This window comes from Erigeron canadensis, chromosome 9, assembly GCF_010389155.1.
Source record: "Erigeron canadensis isolate Cc75 chromosome 9, C_canadensis_v1, whole genome shotgun sequence".
In the NCBI taxonomy this organism is placed as follows: domain Eukaryota; kingdom Viridiplantae; phylum Streptophyta; class Magnoliopsida; order Asterales; family Asteraceae; genus Erigeron; species Erigeron canadensis.
In genome coordinates, this window is record NC_057769.1 from 8,426,528 (window position 1) to 8,443,772 (window position 17,245).

The 17,245-nt window shown below is 34.5% G+C and overlaps 1 protein-coding gene and 1 pseudogene across 1 annotated transcript; one reads left to right on the plus strand and one right to left on the minus strand.

Moving 5' to 3' along the window:
• Positions 1-664: 664 nt before the first annotated feature.
• On the minus strand, positions 665-11,752 carry LOC122583141 (annotated as a pseudogene).
• A 262-nt stretch (positions 11,753-12,014) lies between these two features.
• LOC122582184 (protein tas-like) lies at positions 12,015-16,950 on the plus strand. Its single transcript, XM_043754543.1, has 11 exons — positions 12,015-12,090; positions 12,173-12,272; positions 12,376-12,484; positions 13,524-13,612; positions 14,213-14,269; positions 14,389-14,497; positions 14,580-14,681; positions 15,072-15,136; positions 15,261-15,429; positions 16,152-16,206; positions 16,723-16,950. The coding sequence occupies exons 1-11, from the start codon at positions 12,030-12,032 to the stop codon at positions 16,881-16,883; spliced, it is 1,077 nt and encodes a 358-aa protein (XP_043610478.1). The 5' UTR covers positions 12,015-12,029; the 3' UTR covers positions 16,884-16,950.
• Positions 16,951-17,245: the final 295 nt, after the last annotated feature.

Below are 17,245 nucleotides of genomic sequence, written 5' to 3' on the forward strand. Positions count from 1 at the left end.
AAATTTGGTATTCATGTTTGTAACAACAATTACTCGTATTTAGAAAGAACATAAAAATTGTAATAGAAAATATATTGGGTCGGCACAAACTGAACTGGTTCATTTTGACCGGCTCATCTGGCTACCGCTAGTGGTCTTTGATCATCTTTTAATTAACATTGCTGTTCAATGTTCGATTATGAGGTCTGTTTACAGATAAATTTGGGGTAATTGGCATAAAAAATGCCTGGTTTGATGCAAGCCAAGTTACCAACAGCATTCTTGATCCTTATACCAACCATGTTATTTTTACTCTCTCAGTCTCTCCACCCCACCCCTTTTTGAAATTGAAACCTCATACCTTCTGAACTTTTATGTATGCTTTTTTAGTGTAATCAACACGCTATACTTGGCATGAATAATAACTTTGAACAAATTGTGGAACGCGAAGGTACAATTAACCATTGTACATGGAAACTCTTTCATCAAATATGCTAATTTTTTAATCTTCTTTTTGTTTGCATTTTCATGACAAAGAGTGTTTAATTGCCTGCAAAAAGCTAAACATAGTGGTCCAAAAAGTCTCTCGCCCAAATTTCTCTTTTTTTATGTCCAAGTGTTTCTGTTACTAAAATCTTTGTTAAATGTAGTTTCCATAAATTTTGGATTTCGAGAAGTAACTTAGTTGACACATAAAATCAAAACATGAACTTATTGAAATGAATATATAATGATAACTTTGTCCTAATTTTAAAATACTGCTAACTTTGTCCTAATTTACAGCCATTACGAACGAAGGGTTGGGATAGATCTTTGGTTGAATTCACAGCAGAGATGCTTGCTGGTTCGGTTCCGGACTTAAATCTGCCATTGCCAGAACTCACTCTCCATCAGCCGATTCAGATTCCGAATCGTATCTCTTGGAGAGAGGCGCAGAAGCTCTCCATTGAAAAAAATTTCATGTCCAGATTGATACCCTGTCTTTTTAGTGCTCCATTTCATTAATAAATATGAGTAGATGGGAAACTTAAAACCTCCCTTAAAAGGATTCAAGCTGTTACTGCTAAATAAAAATATCACTATACATATCAAGATGTTGAGTTATATACCGTATATTCCTATTTAGCCATATAAATTTCATTTTGAGGGTCATATTTACATGGTAAGACATAAATAAATAAAGATAATAAAAGGAAGAAAATGTATAATGAATTAATGATGAACAGAGGAAAATAGTATAAAGAAGTTATGGCGGTAAAACGGGTGGGACGGGTAATGGGTCAAAAGAGGTAATATCTTGGTATGGGCTGATACGAGTTGCGTTAAAAAATTAGTGTCTGATTCACAAAGGTTCTAAAACCAAATAGATGGTTCTGTGCATAAAGTTTACACTTTGAATCACTTCGACGGTTTGAGCCAATTTTCTTGAGCTGATTTATTACTTTTACCCATTTGACCCCCATAAGATGAAAAACATGAATAGACCTCTTATTTTAAAAAGTCTGCAACTGACCAACTGAAACAGTTCTGACTGTCACGGGTGATAGTAATTGCCTTGTACCATCTTGGAACTCGGTGAGGCTTCTGCAAGCCATCCCTGGATCTCGCTTTAAAGTAACGGAGAAATGTGGTCACGTGTCTCATGAAGAGAATCCATAGGAGTTTCTGAGGAATGCTGATGATTTTTTGACAAGTCTCTTTGGTAAAACAGAATCAAAACCGCTACAAGCAGCAATAAGCATCTTAAGCAGCGCCGGTATAGGAAAGAGTGCAAGATATTCAGAAGACTTGATATTATACAAACAACCCAGTAGCCAATAAAACCTCATTAGCCCAATCCATTATCCTCGACAACGTTTCTGAACCGTCACAAGTAATATACGACATAAGCAATACAACTTGATTAATAAAAACATTCCTGAAATTCTTGCAAATGAATTCTATAAACCCCATACTATCCAGAGAAAAGAAAACTCGATACAAAAGCCACCCATCTAATCCAAATCTGCAACCAACATTCCCTCTAATTTCTATATTAAAATTAGTGTTGACTTGGCAAATCAATTCTGCTATCCAACTAATAATAAGAATAACGCCAATTCTGCTATCCAACTAATAATAAGAATAACCCAACTTAACCAAAAAACCATTATCCTTTGACTCTTAAAAGTCAATTCAGTAACTAATAATACTTTAACATCTCTGCTTCTCCAATAAAAAATCCTAAGCTTACCTATCTAAACGAAGGCCCATTTCCAAAAAGAAAGATGAAATGACAGAAAAAAAAAACTACCCATATTAACAACCAATATTCAAGAGTAGCCCTTGTAAATCAAAAGCCAAACCAGTCCTAACAAGTCCAAGATCTGCACACCTACATCCAATAATTTTTCTCTCAATCATAACTCCTATGCATTGGTATATTCAAGTCCAACCAAAACCAAATTCACAAAACTTTGTAAAAACCAGAACAGACAAAAGGCGGAAGCAGTATCTCTACAAGTGCCACATATAACAAGTCCATCTTAACAATTTCTTACCAGGAAAAATCCACAGAAATGACCATACAAAACAGACAGACAGACCAGACCCAAGACACACTATCCTGCTCTCCCCAGCACCAGAATAAGGATAGCCAAGCAAAAAGGAATACTTTAAACCTAGCCCTACCAGAAACCAGTCCAGAGAACTGATTAACACAGTGGAAATGAAAAAAAAAAATGCACATGAGGGATTAAAGCATGACTTGTTTTTAGGAATTATTCACCTTGTACCTCCAAAGCATATAAATGAAGAGCATACTCCATGCACAAAACTAGACTTATACACCACTAAACCTGAGCTTATTTGGACCAAAAATAAGCTTTTTAAACTAAGGACACAAACATCCCCAAAAAAGGAGAGATTAGACACATATACAACAAGAAATCTACAACCCCAAATGACTTGCCTAATGTAAAAGAAATAGGTGTCCACAAGCACTAATACCCTGGTCCCCCTTATAACACCAACCAAACCCACAAAGCCCAAGAAAACCCAATTAAAAACACATATACATACCACAGAAACTCCATTATTAGACCAACAAACCACCAGAAAATGAAAATGGATATCAGCCATTATACAGTATTTGAATTAACTCTAATCCCCTCAAATCTCTGCTCCAAAGACAATCCCCACAACCTTAGCAGCCTCCACAAAGTGTTTTGACCCTCTCAACTTTAAGCCCATAAGCCTGAGCCTCACCAAATGCTAAAATAAAGTCTTATTTTTTACGGTAACTTAAAACTATTAGTTTGTGGGAAAAAAAAAGGTAATCTAAAAACTTCATAAAACAAGTTTCAGATATATTTAGGTATTTTTTTTCTCCACAAAGTTCCTATTTTGTTTGTAGCATATAGCAGACTAAGGCAAATGACTATATGTGATAATTAATAAGAGAACTCAATAGTTAATAATTTATAAAAGTCTTAGAGCAAGACTCTCCGCCGACCAAATATGCATACTCTTGACAACTGTAACTCTCTAACAAAAAATGAAACAAAATTACAAAGGAAAAATGACTCCCCTTAGTTTAATAAATACAAAAACTCATCATGCATGTTCAAGATATACGGCTCTATGATTGATAATACTAGCTAGGACGTAAACAATTAATAAGGGGAATAATGGAAGCAGAGGCTTGCTACATTTGATCGAGCTGCAGTGGCACTGATCAAATAAGGATCAAGATACAAGCTCCTTATAAACTTCCTAATCATGTCCAGGTTCAATCTATGTGAAAGAATTGTAATTTTTGAGAGAAACAACTCTTTCCCTACAAGTACCTACTACAGCTTGATTTGTGGAGTTTTAGTCATATTGTAACCAGTGACGGTAACCCAAGAGAAATGAAAACTGTATATATATTTGGCCCACCCTTGATGAAAATTTTGGTACACTTTTGTGTTGGATAAATTATTTGGCCCACCCTTAACAAGATAAAAAACACCATATATACCATGGGAATACCATTCCTCAAAATTGTCATCTTTAGTATTGGTAAAGGCCTAGACCAAGTCTCCTTCCTTCCCTCTGCAGTCACAATATTTACAGGGATAAAATAGGGAACACATGGATAAGTTATAAACCAATATTCCAACATCCCAACATCTTCTATTTGATTAAGTATACATTCAACAAAAATGACCATTTACCCAAGTTGACATCGACTAGGTTTTACAATACATCAAGATACAAAAGACTATGACTCTAACCCAACTTTTGCATACATGCACATAACAAAACTTTACCAAAAGCACTTCATATGTACCAAGAGCCATTAGGTTTGAGAGAGCCCAACTAGGTTTTACCAAAACTCAACATTTCTCTGCAAAATGGCTACCTACCTTCAAAATGCACAAACTAACTTCAAGGCACTACTAGCCAATTACTTGTTCCCACTTCCGGAACCTATAAAAAAATGAACAACTAAAAGAATAAGCTTTACGCTTAGTACAAATATGCACATATTGAAATCAAATACATAAGGATGAGAAATAGAACCTATATTACCATAAAAATCATCTCATCCGTAACCACCTTCATATCAACACAAAAATGTAAAACCAAGTAGTCAATCATCATAAAAACATACCATCCAACATTCAAACACATTTCCATATCCCATATGGTCTTATATCATTTTATCGTACTTTCGTCACCTTAACATGGGTCTCAATCATGAATTCTACACAATTACGCAAATATATATATATATTTCTACACATTCAAACAATCGACTAATCATCTCATTAACATCCAAATTGCATTGCCATACCCCGTATGGTCTTTATCACGTCATCTAAATACCACATATAGATTCCACCATCATCATGTAGTTGACCCAACATGTGAATAATCATATATAAAAGTACTCACCTCAATGTCGAACTACCGAATCGAAGATGACCACATGAACTCATATCATCTCTTTCAACCTAGCATTAATCACAATATGCATATAGGGTCAACTAACCATACATTACCCCAAACACTAGGCCATCATGCATATGTCACTAACATCATTAACATCCTAATTCTCATCCCAATCTTATTTTCTTGTTGAGTTAATCCACTTTAAAATTCTCATTCTAGTTATATATATTACTTATGACCATATTAACAATGTCATTTCACATTATTAACCAAAATCATCACTTTGATATCTTTACTATGTTACCAACAACTTTACCCTCAAAAATACTCAAGCAACTTGACAACAATATGATCATACCACTAAAATCCCCAATTTGATTAACTTCCATGAACCCTAACTTGTATTAAATCAAAATAACTCATTTTATATAAAACCCCCCAAATTTCATTAACATCAAGAACCCTAATTTTAAATATATCCAAATAACCTACTTTGATGAAAAATCCTAAATCAATTTTAATTCTAAGAACCCTAATTAAAACAATCAAATAATTAAAAGTACCTTTAATTTGTGATGGAGATCAACTAGATGATGACATGCAATTACATACTCAATTCTTTTCTCTCTTTCTCTTCTTTATGCTAGAACCAAACAACCCCAATTTTAATATGTCAATTGTTACCATCATACAAAAAAAACACATGGTTAATTAAAGAATGCAAATCTTAATACTAAGTTTTGATGGCCAAATACAAAATTGCAACTAAAAAGAAGCACCTAAAACTTTATATTTTATTTTTAAAAATGTCACATATATCTATAAACCCTTATAAAACATATTGAATTCTCCTATTTTAGGAAACTCAGCACAATTTATATCCAATATACCTCTATTTCTTAATCCTAATTCCCTTATACACCTGATCTATATTTTTATACTAGCTAATAAATAAACAACTCTCTTTTTAAATGTTACATGGAGAAATTATCTAAAATAACATTAATGATTAAATCACACTAGCAGTTATTTATCTTTTAAAATGTCTTCATTAACCTTTTAAATTAATTAAATTTACATCAATTATTTACACCACTTGACGCCGCCTTCACCGCCAACAGTCGCTCCCACCACCACATCGTCGCCGCCACGACCACCGCCGCATTGCGCGGGTACCGTGCTAGTAATTATACTATATTATTAAATACTCCCTCCGTCTCATTTTAGTTGTCCATTGTTGACTTTCAAAGTCTTTTTGCTTCAACTTTGACCGTAAATATTTTTGTTTGTATTATATAATACTTGATGAAAGTTATATCCTTGAAAAGTTCGTTTAAAATCAAATTTATCTATATGTTTCATGTCTAAGTGTTATAGAATATAAACAAAAATATTTGCGGTCAAAGTTGAGACAAAAAAACTTTGAAAGTCAACAGTGGACAACTAAAATGGGACAGACGGAGTATTTAAAAATGTCATGACTCTTACGAATTGAGTCACGTTCCGAGTCACGAGTCAAAAAATCATATTTCAAATCGAGGCAAAAGTTATGAGTCGAAAACTATGCTTTAGATCATTTTACATAACAAGTTTTAGCTATAAGAAGTTTTTATGCCAACAGTGGTGATCAAATTAACTGGTTAGCACAACACTTTTACTTGCCTGCAGTGGTGATCAAATTAACTGGTTAGCACAACACTTTTACTTTTAACCCATAAATACCCCAACTCATCACTATGAACCTTCGATCAAGATATGGCTATATGATCGATAATAAAGAAATTTGGAAATAATAAGAACTTATCTAACCTTATTCTTAGTTAGCTGGAGAGCGATTTGAGGAAATCACAACTATCGCAAATTTGAGGTGTCAGAGTACTATCTTTTGTCTAGGAGATGTAAAAATACAAAAAACTCATCCAACCTTCTTAGTTAGCTCGAGAGCGGTTTTCATATACTCTTTCATGAGCATTTCATGAGGAAGGGCCTACCTTTACCAATATACGGAGTATCCATTTCATAGACTCTTTCTTTAGTGATTTTCATAGACTAATCTAACCACCATATATCCATTGAAGGGCCTACCTCTACCAACTGCAATTTTGGGATTATGGTGCCAGACTTCTAGATCTTCATAGCACATTGCGTGAACAACACTTTGTACCCAGACTCCCAGTCAGAGATGTACAAACATACACCCGGTCTAACCTAGAAAAATGTGTGTTCTCTATCACCTCCAATGATAAGATTACAATTTCAATGCATCATAAAACTATCGGAAATATTAATATAAGATAATGATTAAAAACAGGGGTCAATTATACGTTACCTGTCCTCTAAGCAAATCAATCAAAACCTCCTTCAGGTATTTTAAATCTTCCACATTCTCAAATCCTTCTCTAAAAAAGGCAAAGAATGGTTTTGATCCAATCAAGGGAGCTGTACAAAAGGTGTTTTGATCAACCCCAACGGTTTCAACTAACACCAGCAATGCAACCATGTTCCCAGCAACCAATCCAACCAGCCACAAAGGTTTTTTCCATATCTAGCATTTGGCTTACCACAAACAGACTGCAATCAGTTTTTGAGTACAACTCTAGTGAAGTTTCACCTCCAGCTTCAAAAAGGTTAACTTTATGGTTTCTCTTACAAAAATTCAAAGCATTATCTTTCTTAATACACAGCGAAGTATTATACATCATTGGCAAGAAGCATGTTTATATTCCATCAACATGTTATCTTCTTATTTATTCAACATAAAAGAAACAACTTTGGAGAATCATGAGTATTGGTGCTCGTTTCTCGAGTGCCCTCTTAGCTCGCATCGATGTGGAGGTTTTTATACGCAACATTGTAGCTGCAAGCAGGGTAAAACATGCAATATTCCGTAAGTATAGCCAAACATCAGCCTACTACAAGTTCTTCTTACTAACACATTACAGCAGGGCTGATAATTAACATTCTTCGCATATTAAAAAGACATTAAATTGAAATGCTCAGGGCTCACAATACGCAATTAATCAGATAATTCAAAACCTGCTAGCTTTAAATTTCGAAAAACAAAATACACCTTTGAACTGGTTAAGCTAACAGAAATCTGAAACAATTGGATTTTGCAACAATTTCTTCCAGATGATTCATTGTATGATACAAGTAACATATCGGGAATTCACAAATTGACAATTATATTCTAATGTTCGCCCCAGTTGGCATGCTGCAAGAATTTAGGACAAAACAATAAATCGGATTACTATAGCCTTTATATATAAGTGAGGTGGTTTTCCATGTTCAAGTTACACGTCAAGGGCAAGTCTTTGAATCAGAGGGGTATCCCATAACCGTTCAGGGTTTCTTTATAATTACTATATCGTTCAAGTTACTGTTACCTAGGAAGGGCAAGTCTTTGAATCAATGGGGTACCCCATGACTGCTCGGGTTTCTTTATCATTTTATATAATATTCATTAATATGTTAGCAGATAACAGACATTCTGAACTTATATATAAACAGCACAAACTATTAACAATCCATATAGATTCAAAATATACAGAAATATTTTATATACCTGCATATAGAGATATAAATATCCTTATAACTTATAAAGTTCAATTTACTTGAATAGCTTAAAACAAAACACACTACATAAAATTCTAGAACCCTGTATACACACAGCAGCAGTATGCAAATTTCAAGTAATGATAAATATTTAAACAATAATCAAGACTCAAAGCAGAGAGAGATTTGGAGAGAAAGTACCGGAATTATTGGTCGGCGGCGAAGCAAAATGGTGGCAGTGGTGTAAGGGTAACTATATAAGTGGTCTTGGTGGAGTAATGTTCCAATTGGCTAAACATTTTAAGATGTGGTGGTAGCAAAGTGGGTGGGTCAGGCGGGTTGGGTAAAGAATCAAAAGGTATTTTGTGGTACATAACAGAATGGGACAAGTTGGTTTATCCAAAATACTTCCTATTCAAAATTTTAAGTTAATGTATGGATAACTAATGTGTCATATACTCATATTAACATGACAATTTTATTTCTAATAATAATCTGGTTTTTGCTTAAACTGCTTAGATCGTTTTATGGGTGACATATGACCCGTACCCTTTTAAACTGTTCTTCTCATTTTACACGCTTGACCCGTTACAGATAAAATATACCCCAAGATGAACCATTTATGTGTACGTGGGTCACAAGTGCCACCTCTACTGAGATCGATTAATATATTTATGATAGAGGTAGGTAATTAAATCCAGACATTCTGCTGCCTTGTAGCAGCTCAAACTTACACCTGAAGCCTGAAGGTGTCGTTGCGATGATTCTAGTCACCCCTGAAATTGTAGCTCCATTGACATCCCCCAAAATTCAAGAAAGTCAAAGCAAATGGCACACAAGACAGTTCAAATTCAAGTAATCCAAAAAATCTTTTTCTTAATCTGTTGATTATCATATCAGAGTTTTCCAGATTCATAGCTCGGATATTAATACGTATGTTTAAAGGAATGGTTAGTATAGTTGATTCTCTGTACAGGAAAGCTTTATCTGCTTTCTTCGCTTCCCTATGCCAATAATGCTTGTAACGGACTATGCTTAAATTCGCATGTAATCTACGGTGCTTAAATTGCAAGCCATCTCTAGATCTCACCTTGAAGTAATAAAAAAATGTGGTCACCTGCCTCGTGAAGAGAAGGCAGAGGAGTTTATGAGAACTTCTGGTGAATTTTTGACAAGCGTCTTCAGTAAAATAGACTCACAACTGCTACAAGCAGCAATATAAAATATTTATCAAGCATCTTAAGCAATGCCAGTATAGGAAAGAGTACAAAATATTCATAACACTTGATATTGTGCATCAGGTTTTAATGAACAAAAATAATAGTCATATTGGGCAGGTGTGTAGGTGTTGCCTTTGGGAATTGTACATATTGGCCTGTTAGGAAATAGGATAAATTGATATACCAAATAGCCTTTTATGTTGTGTACTAAACCTGTATCACTAGACTAAATTCACAATTGGCTATAAATGCATGCCAGATTTGATAATTTCTTTCTAACAATTGGAAATGTTTATTTGGTTGTTTGTACGTTAGTGTGGATTGGACAAGGAGATTTAAGCCCAAGCCAGTTTTAACAAAAGGTGAAAAAACATCCAAAAACTATTTCCTATAGTCTGTTTATTACTGACAAATATCATTGAAGTCACGCAATATCCAAACATTGCCTTCTAACTAAAGAAGCATTTAAGTAGTTCATATCAGCTTCTAACTCCTTAATTAGTAGAAGCAACATCGAAATATTTATGCATTTACCTGCTCGCTGAAAGATGCCTCATTCTCTTCCACCACCTCGCCATCTGCTACATCCGCATCACTATTCTCATCATCATTCTCGTTCTTTGCATCATCCTTATTACCAGACAGCTTAGATGGCAACAAAGAAGAAACAGCAGCCCGTGCACTAGCTTTCGCTCTCTCTGCTTCTTCAGCTGCTTTATGCCTTTTCTCGCTCAATATCAGCCATCACTTCACTAGATCATCCTCTCTTTCTTCTTTCCTCAGGTCCTCCCTTACAAACTCCGGCAACTCATCAGAACTTCATCATGTTTCTTAATATCAAATAAAGCTTTCATTATAAACTTATAACTATCATCATCCATCCTCAGCTTCGGCACCACCATATAAAAAAACGATTTTACCTCATCAATCTTCCCAACTTTAACCAAGCCATCAATCAACCGATTATAAACTCCAAGATTTGGCCTCAGTTTAGCTTCAACCATAGTCTTGAAATATGCAGCTGCTTCATCAGGGGCAATCTTCTTTAAAGCAACTATCCATTAACACAACAAAGTATACTCATCCGGACTCACCCCTTTCTTACTCATGCCATAATAAACTTCCTCCGCTTTACCTAACATCCCATTCTCACACAAACCTCTTCTCAGCACAATACCTATCCACCACCACATTATAACTCACTAAATTCACAGTCAACACTTTCGGCGGACTATGCTCTTCCAACATTGCATCAAACAATTTAACCGCCTCATCAAACTTCCCATTCTTAAACAAAGCATCCAAAACTGAATTATACGCAATGGCACTCATGTTAACCTTCGAACCCTCACCCATCACTTTTTCAAAACACTCAATCGCCTCCTTCTCCATTCCTTTAAATAAATACCCATTCATAACAACCCCGTTTTCCACAAAGCCACAGACTTTCCCTATTAATTCCTCAAAAATCCGATCATGGTCACCGTTCTTAGCATACCCCGACATCAAATAACCATACACAACCCGGTCAGGATCAAAACCTTTACCCAACATCTCATCTTTAATCTCCAAAGCCCTTTATCCAACTTGCCATTATCAACCAATCCTTTAACCACAATCCTAAAAGTACTAACATTCGGGTCAAACGGGGCATTTTCAATCAACTGTGTTTATAATGTTCCATTGCAGTATCGGTTTTTTTACAATCCATATAAGTACTAATCACAAGATTATAAGTAACTACATTAGCAGCATTGCAAGTACTACTAATAAACCCTATGTAAATTCAAAAGCCCGTCCTACATATTTCGCCTTTCTTGAACAAGCATTCATAACAGCATTACAAGTAAAAATAGTTGGCTTACAGTTAGAATAAACCGAATGTTCTTGGAGATCATTTTCACGGATCAATTTCAAAATTCTGTTGTGTAGGTTAATCCGGTTTCCGGATAAAGCGGAAACGTGTTCCGGGATTTTGGGGGCATTTGGGGCAGGGGAAGGGCGAAGGGATTGTGATTGGTGTTGGAACGGAAAGCATTGAGTGGTGGTTCGATACAAAGACGGAGTTTACGGCGGCAGAGTCTTCAGGTGTGGCGGAGGTGGAAGGTGGTTGGCCGGAGAGAAATGAAGGGTTTTTGAAATTGAACAGGGTTTAAGAAAAGGGAGGAGTGATAAATTGTCGATTATGCCCTTTTGCTTTCTTTTTACAATTATTAAACTGAAACTGAATTTTGGCCTTTTGGGTGAAGTTTTGACTTGTCAAAATTTTTACGTATATTTGGATTTTTTTTTTTTTTTACCTTATCTTAACTAATAAATAAATAAATTTTCACTCAAAATTCAGTTAGAATAGGAAAAATGGCAGGAGTTCCTCTAACAAACCTTACCCCCAATCTCCTTGTTTCCAAGCTCTGTTTTGGTAAATATTATTAATTAAATTTAACCTTTTTTTTATTTATTTATCCAATTTTTTTGTAATTATATTGGGCTAAAATTAACAGGAACAATGACATTTGGTGAGCAAAATTCATTATCTCAATCCTTCAATCTTTTAGATAAAGCTTTCGATTCCGGTATCAATTTCTTCGATTCCGCTGAAATGTAAACATACTAATCTATTTCTCTCCTTTTTTAGATTGATTTTTGTGTGATAAACTGATCATTTGAGTCATTTTTGAACTTATGTTTTTTTTTTTTTTTGCAGGTATCCGGTGCCACAACGTGCAGAAACTCAAGGACAAAGCGAAGAATACTTCGGTCGATGGCTTCGAGAGCGAAACATACCTCGTGATCATGTCGTTTTTGCCACCAAGGTTTTTTAACTTTTACTTACTGAGTGCTTCTTTGTTATATAATTTGATGATATACAATATGTATATATGTATGTTTATAGTTGTTAGGAGGTTTAAAAGTGATTTTAGTGTTTTTGGATGCACACGAAGCGATATTCTATCTGTTCTAGTTTAAAATCTTGCTACTGTATGTATCTAGAATGGACTTTCAATTCTTAATGTTTGATAACCCTGGTTTTGATGATGTGGCAACTTCTATGGCTGTTATGTCAACAAAATTAAACTTTACCGATGTCCTATGAAGAGGTACCCAGATACATAGAACTTGAGTTTTAAAACCATATGTATAAGCTCTCATAAGCTGCTATAAGCTTTGTAAAGTTTTCAAGTAGGTTACGTACAGTAGTGTTTTGAAATAGGTTACATACAATACCGTTTCATGTAAAGTTTGATACAAAAATAAGGGCTTAAGCTATAAGACATCACACACTTTTTGATGTATAGTTTTGGTTTTGTCTTAATGTAGGCCACAAACCCAAATATGATGTAGTCATTGAACTTGTTTCTGTGCTAGTATCTACTTAGCCAAACATTTTACCCATGCCTTTATATGGCAGTGACATGGCAACAGTTGCGTTGACTATGTTGGAACAAAATTTGAAAGTCTAACAATTATTTTGGAACTGAAGGTCGTAAAATGACCAATTTGTAACCAGCTTTTCGTTATAAAAGTATATCCTAATATCAGCTTTACTGGTTGCTGGTTATAACAATGAGTCAATTACTATATTGGAACAAGATTTGAAAGGTGACAAATGACTTGATTGCAATTTTTCGAGGTCTATAGTCTACATTAAGACAAAACTAAAAGTACATTGCTATAGTATAGCGTAAACCCACATAAAAACACATTTCACTCCTTATAAAGCTTTCATTAAATGTGATGTGTTATTTGTTAAGGAAATAGTTATGTATAGTATTGACAATTTGACATGCATTTTAGGGCTCCATTCAGAAATGTTGAAACTAGGTTTGGTTAGTTCTAATAATTTCTATGCAGGTTAGTGGTCCTTCAGGGCAAATGACTTGGATTCGAGGTGGTCCAACGAGGTTAGATAGCAGGAATATAACAGAGGCTATAGACAACAGGTTAGGTCACGTTACAGCTATATATAGCACTGAACTTGTTTTCTGCACTAGAATACTTGTCTTCAGTGTTTGCATTAAGGTGTCGGGAGGCAGGGGGAACAAAGGTAGAGTCATTCATCAATGGTGCATTTATGTTTTGTGGCATAGCTATTATAATGTCAAATATGAGGTTCTGTGTTGTTCCTGATGACTTGTTTGCTTTCCTTTTCTTTTTTACTTCTATTTTCTTTAAACCTTTTTTTATGATAGTTCGGTTGTAGGGACAAGAGTTGATTTTATAATTTGGCTTTCCAAAAATAACTTTTCAGGTTTAACCCATTTATAAGTTGGACTACTCGCATAGTTCATATCCCGAGGAAAACATTTGGCTGACATCGCTTGTTCATGATTTCCGGTTGCATAATTGAAAGAATTTGCAATCGCTGAATATGTATACATGTCTGAGATTTTTTTAGACTCTGCAAACTGGAATATCCTGCATTCATGCTTTGTTTGGACCTTAAACTCTAGTGGTTTATTTTGTGCTTTAATACTATGACATGTGTACGTATGATGTAACGATTTGATGAGTGTTTTTTGCTTATTGGAGAGCTGATGCAGTTTGCTGCGATCACAGACTGATTATATTGATCTTTATCAAGTGCACTGGCCTGATCGGTTTGTATTATATTTCCTAATTAAATATCATTATTATCAAGTGATGTATACATACATGTACAGTGGTATCACGTGGTGTATAATTTTTGTTACAGCTTATTGCCTTGATTTTCTTGCAGCTATGTTCCGATGTTTGGAGAAATTGATTACGATCCTGCCAGACAATTTAATTCTGTTAGTTTTGATGAGCAGCTGGATGCTCTAGGAAGAGCAGTTGATGCTGGAAAGGTTTGTATATCAGCAAGTAGCCCTTTTTAATTGTTTGTTAAACGAATTATCATTACATAACGATGGTCAAAATATTGTGTAGATCAGATATATTGGAGTCAGTAATGAAACACCATATGGGGTCATGAAGTTCTTACAAGCAGCTGAGAAAAACCCCACATATCCAAGGATAGTGTCTATTCAGGTGCTTACTCAATTAATTTTGGTACTAAACAATAATGCCTAACTGATGAGAGTTAGAGGTGGTACTTTTTGTCCAATTTGCATATAATTGGGTCACTTTGACTTACATTTATAATTTATAAACCTAACAGATCAAATGGGTTGAAAGTCTTTTGAAGTACATTCAAATGCATAAAACGAGTACATTTAAATGCATAAAATCTTGTATTTTATATGGGATGAATTTGTAGTTATATTTTTTTAACTAGTTATGCAATATAAACATTGATTAAAAAGACTTCAGATGTTTAACCTTGCCTGGATATTTTAATTTGTTACCCAACCGACCTAACTCTCTCGTCTTGCCACCTCTAGTGAGACTATTTGTGTAACTTTTAATTTAATATCGCAGAACTCGTACAATTTACTATGCCGAAATTTTGATTCAGGATTGGCAGAGTGCTGTCATTTGGAGAGGTATGTGGTGGGTAATGTAAATTGCTTAATGCAATATTAACTTGTAAACTTAAATATTGTTAGCATTTAAACCCTACTTGTTTGCTAATGGTGCTTTTCTTTTATCTTTTCTCAACAAATATAGCGTAAGATTATTGGCTTATAGCCCTTTGGCAATGGGTGTTCTTTCTGGAAAGTATCTGTTATCTCATGGTGGAGCAGATGATGCCCGTTTGAATCTTTTCAAAGGCAGGTATTCAGAAGGGGAATCCAGATACAACCTTTCAAATCCCACCATTAGAGATGCTACTAAAGTAAGTCTGGGACATCAATCTGTTCATATGTGATATTTAATCTTGACTACTTTCTAACATCATGCTCTTTTTTCTGTCTTTCATTTTAGTACTCATTAGAGAATAATGCTTATTAGACTCTGATGTGAAATGCCATATGTAACCAATAGTGAAGTTTATGTTATTGTACAGCATTTTTGGTAACAATACGTATTGGCTAAATTTTTAAATATTATCACGGTAACTAAATAGTTAAAAATAGAAAAAAAAAACCGCTACCAGAATATGGGTTTTGTAATTATAAGTTATAATAGTCCAGATACTTTATTCTAGAAGTATCAGACACATAACATATTTTTCATTAACCAAATAAGATCTGAACTAGTAACTTTATTAATGAAATTTATGGAACTAATCGTTAAAGTTATATAATCACCATGGCGAGACAAATGAGATTTGTTTTCATAACTTAGAATCAATTTTATTTGAAGATGTAGATATGCTATTTCACCACATGTGATAGATATGTTACAAGAACCTGTTAGAAATGAATTTCATATATTAAAATAATGCTGTTTAAGTGTTTCAATTTCCCAAGAGTACCTTAAAAGAGCATCTTCTTGCTAACACTAAAGTTCTGCTTTATTAGATGATTAACATCCTACAAGTGATATTAGCTTTTATCAAGGAACTCCTAAGTTTATGATGGCAATCATATATACTGATCCAACAAAATGCTGCAGGCTTACATTTCTATTGCAGAGCGTTATGGTATCCATCCGGTATCTCTTGCCATCGGTATTTCATTACACTCTGTTTCTCACTACAATTTCTGTATAGCATGCTTTTATGGTATCCCAAAACCCCCATGAGCAATGTTGGATATAATTTTTAATTTTCCGGGATACAAATTGAGCAGACATGTAGCTGTCACTACATATGGGAACAATTAAATGAGAATTTCCAACCGTAATAATGATATTAATTTAATGAAATTTTGAACTTTCTTTTTTACAAACACTCCAAAAGTAAAAATGGATTGGCTTTTACTTGGTACTAGCAGTAAATAGTAATTGACCCCCCAAAAAAAAAATTTCTTTTTTTTGGTCAGAAAATAGTAAAATTAATTTTTTGTTTCTCACTAAATTAACTTAGAAAAACACATGTCAGTGCATATGTCTCATTCTCTCATTGCCTGTTTGTCTGACTTCTTAGTATATCAATATGCAACTTTCTTTTTTTTTTTGAACATTTCATATGCACCTTTCTTGATGCTTTTGATATGTGTACTTGTTTCCGGGTAATTGTTGGCAGCCTTTGTATTGAGACACCCTCTTGTGAGCAGTGCCATTTTCGGAGCTACAAAGTTATGGCAACTTGAAGAGGTTGTAAATGCATGTGATGTAAAACTTACTCCAGAAATCATTGCACACATAGATGAAATTCATTCAAGGTTTCCTAATCCTTGCTCTTGAGTGAACATTGATAATTTTTGTAATTTGACCTCAACAAGCTTTTGACAATTTTGTACTTGTAATTAAATGCACAAGCTCATTGTAGGGACAAATGTTTTTAAAAGGCGGCTATTAGTTGCACCCCACTTACAAATGAGATATAGATACTGGACCACCTACTAATTCATTGTTTTTTGTTAGACCCTATTATCCTCGCCCTTCCCACTAACAATATTTTTAGACTATAGACCACTGGAAAAAAAAAAAAGCTGGATCAATGATAATTGTGGGGGTTGGGAATTTAAAAGGGTTCTTTTTGACTTGTTTGATAGTGACTAAATTAGTGAACGAGGACAAACGACTTTCTAATGTGACTCCGTGCT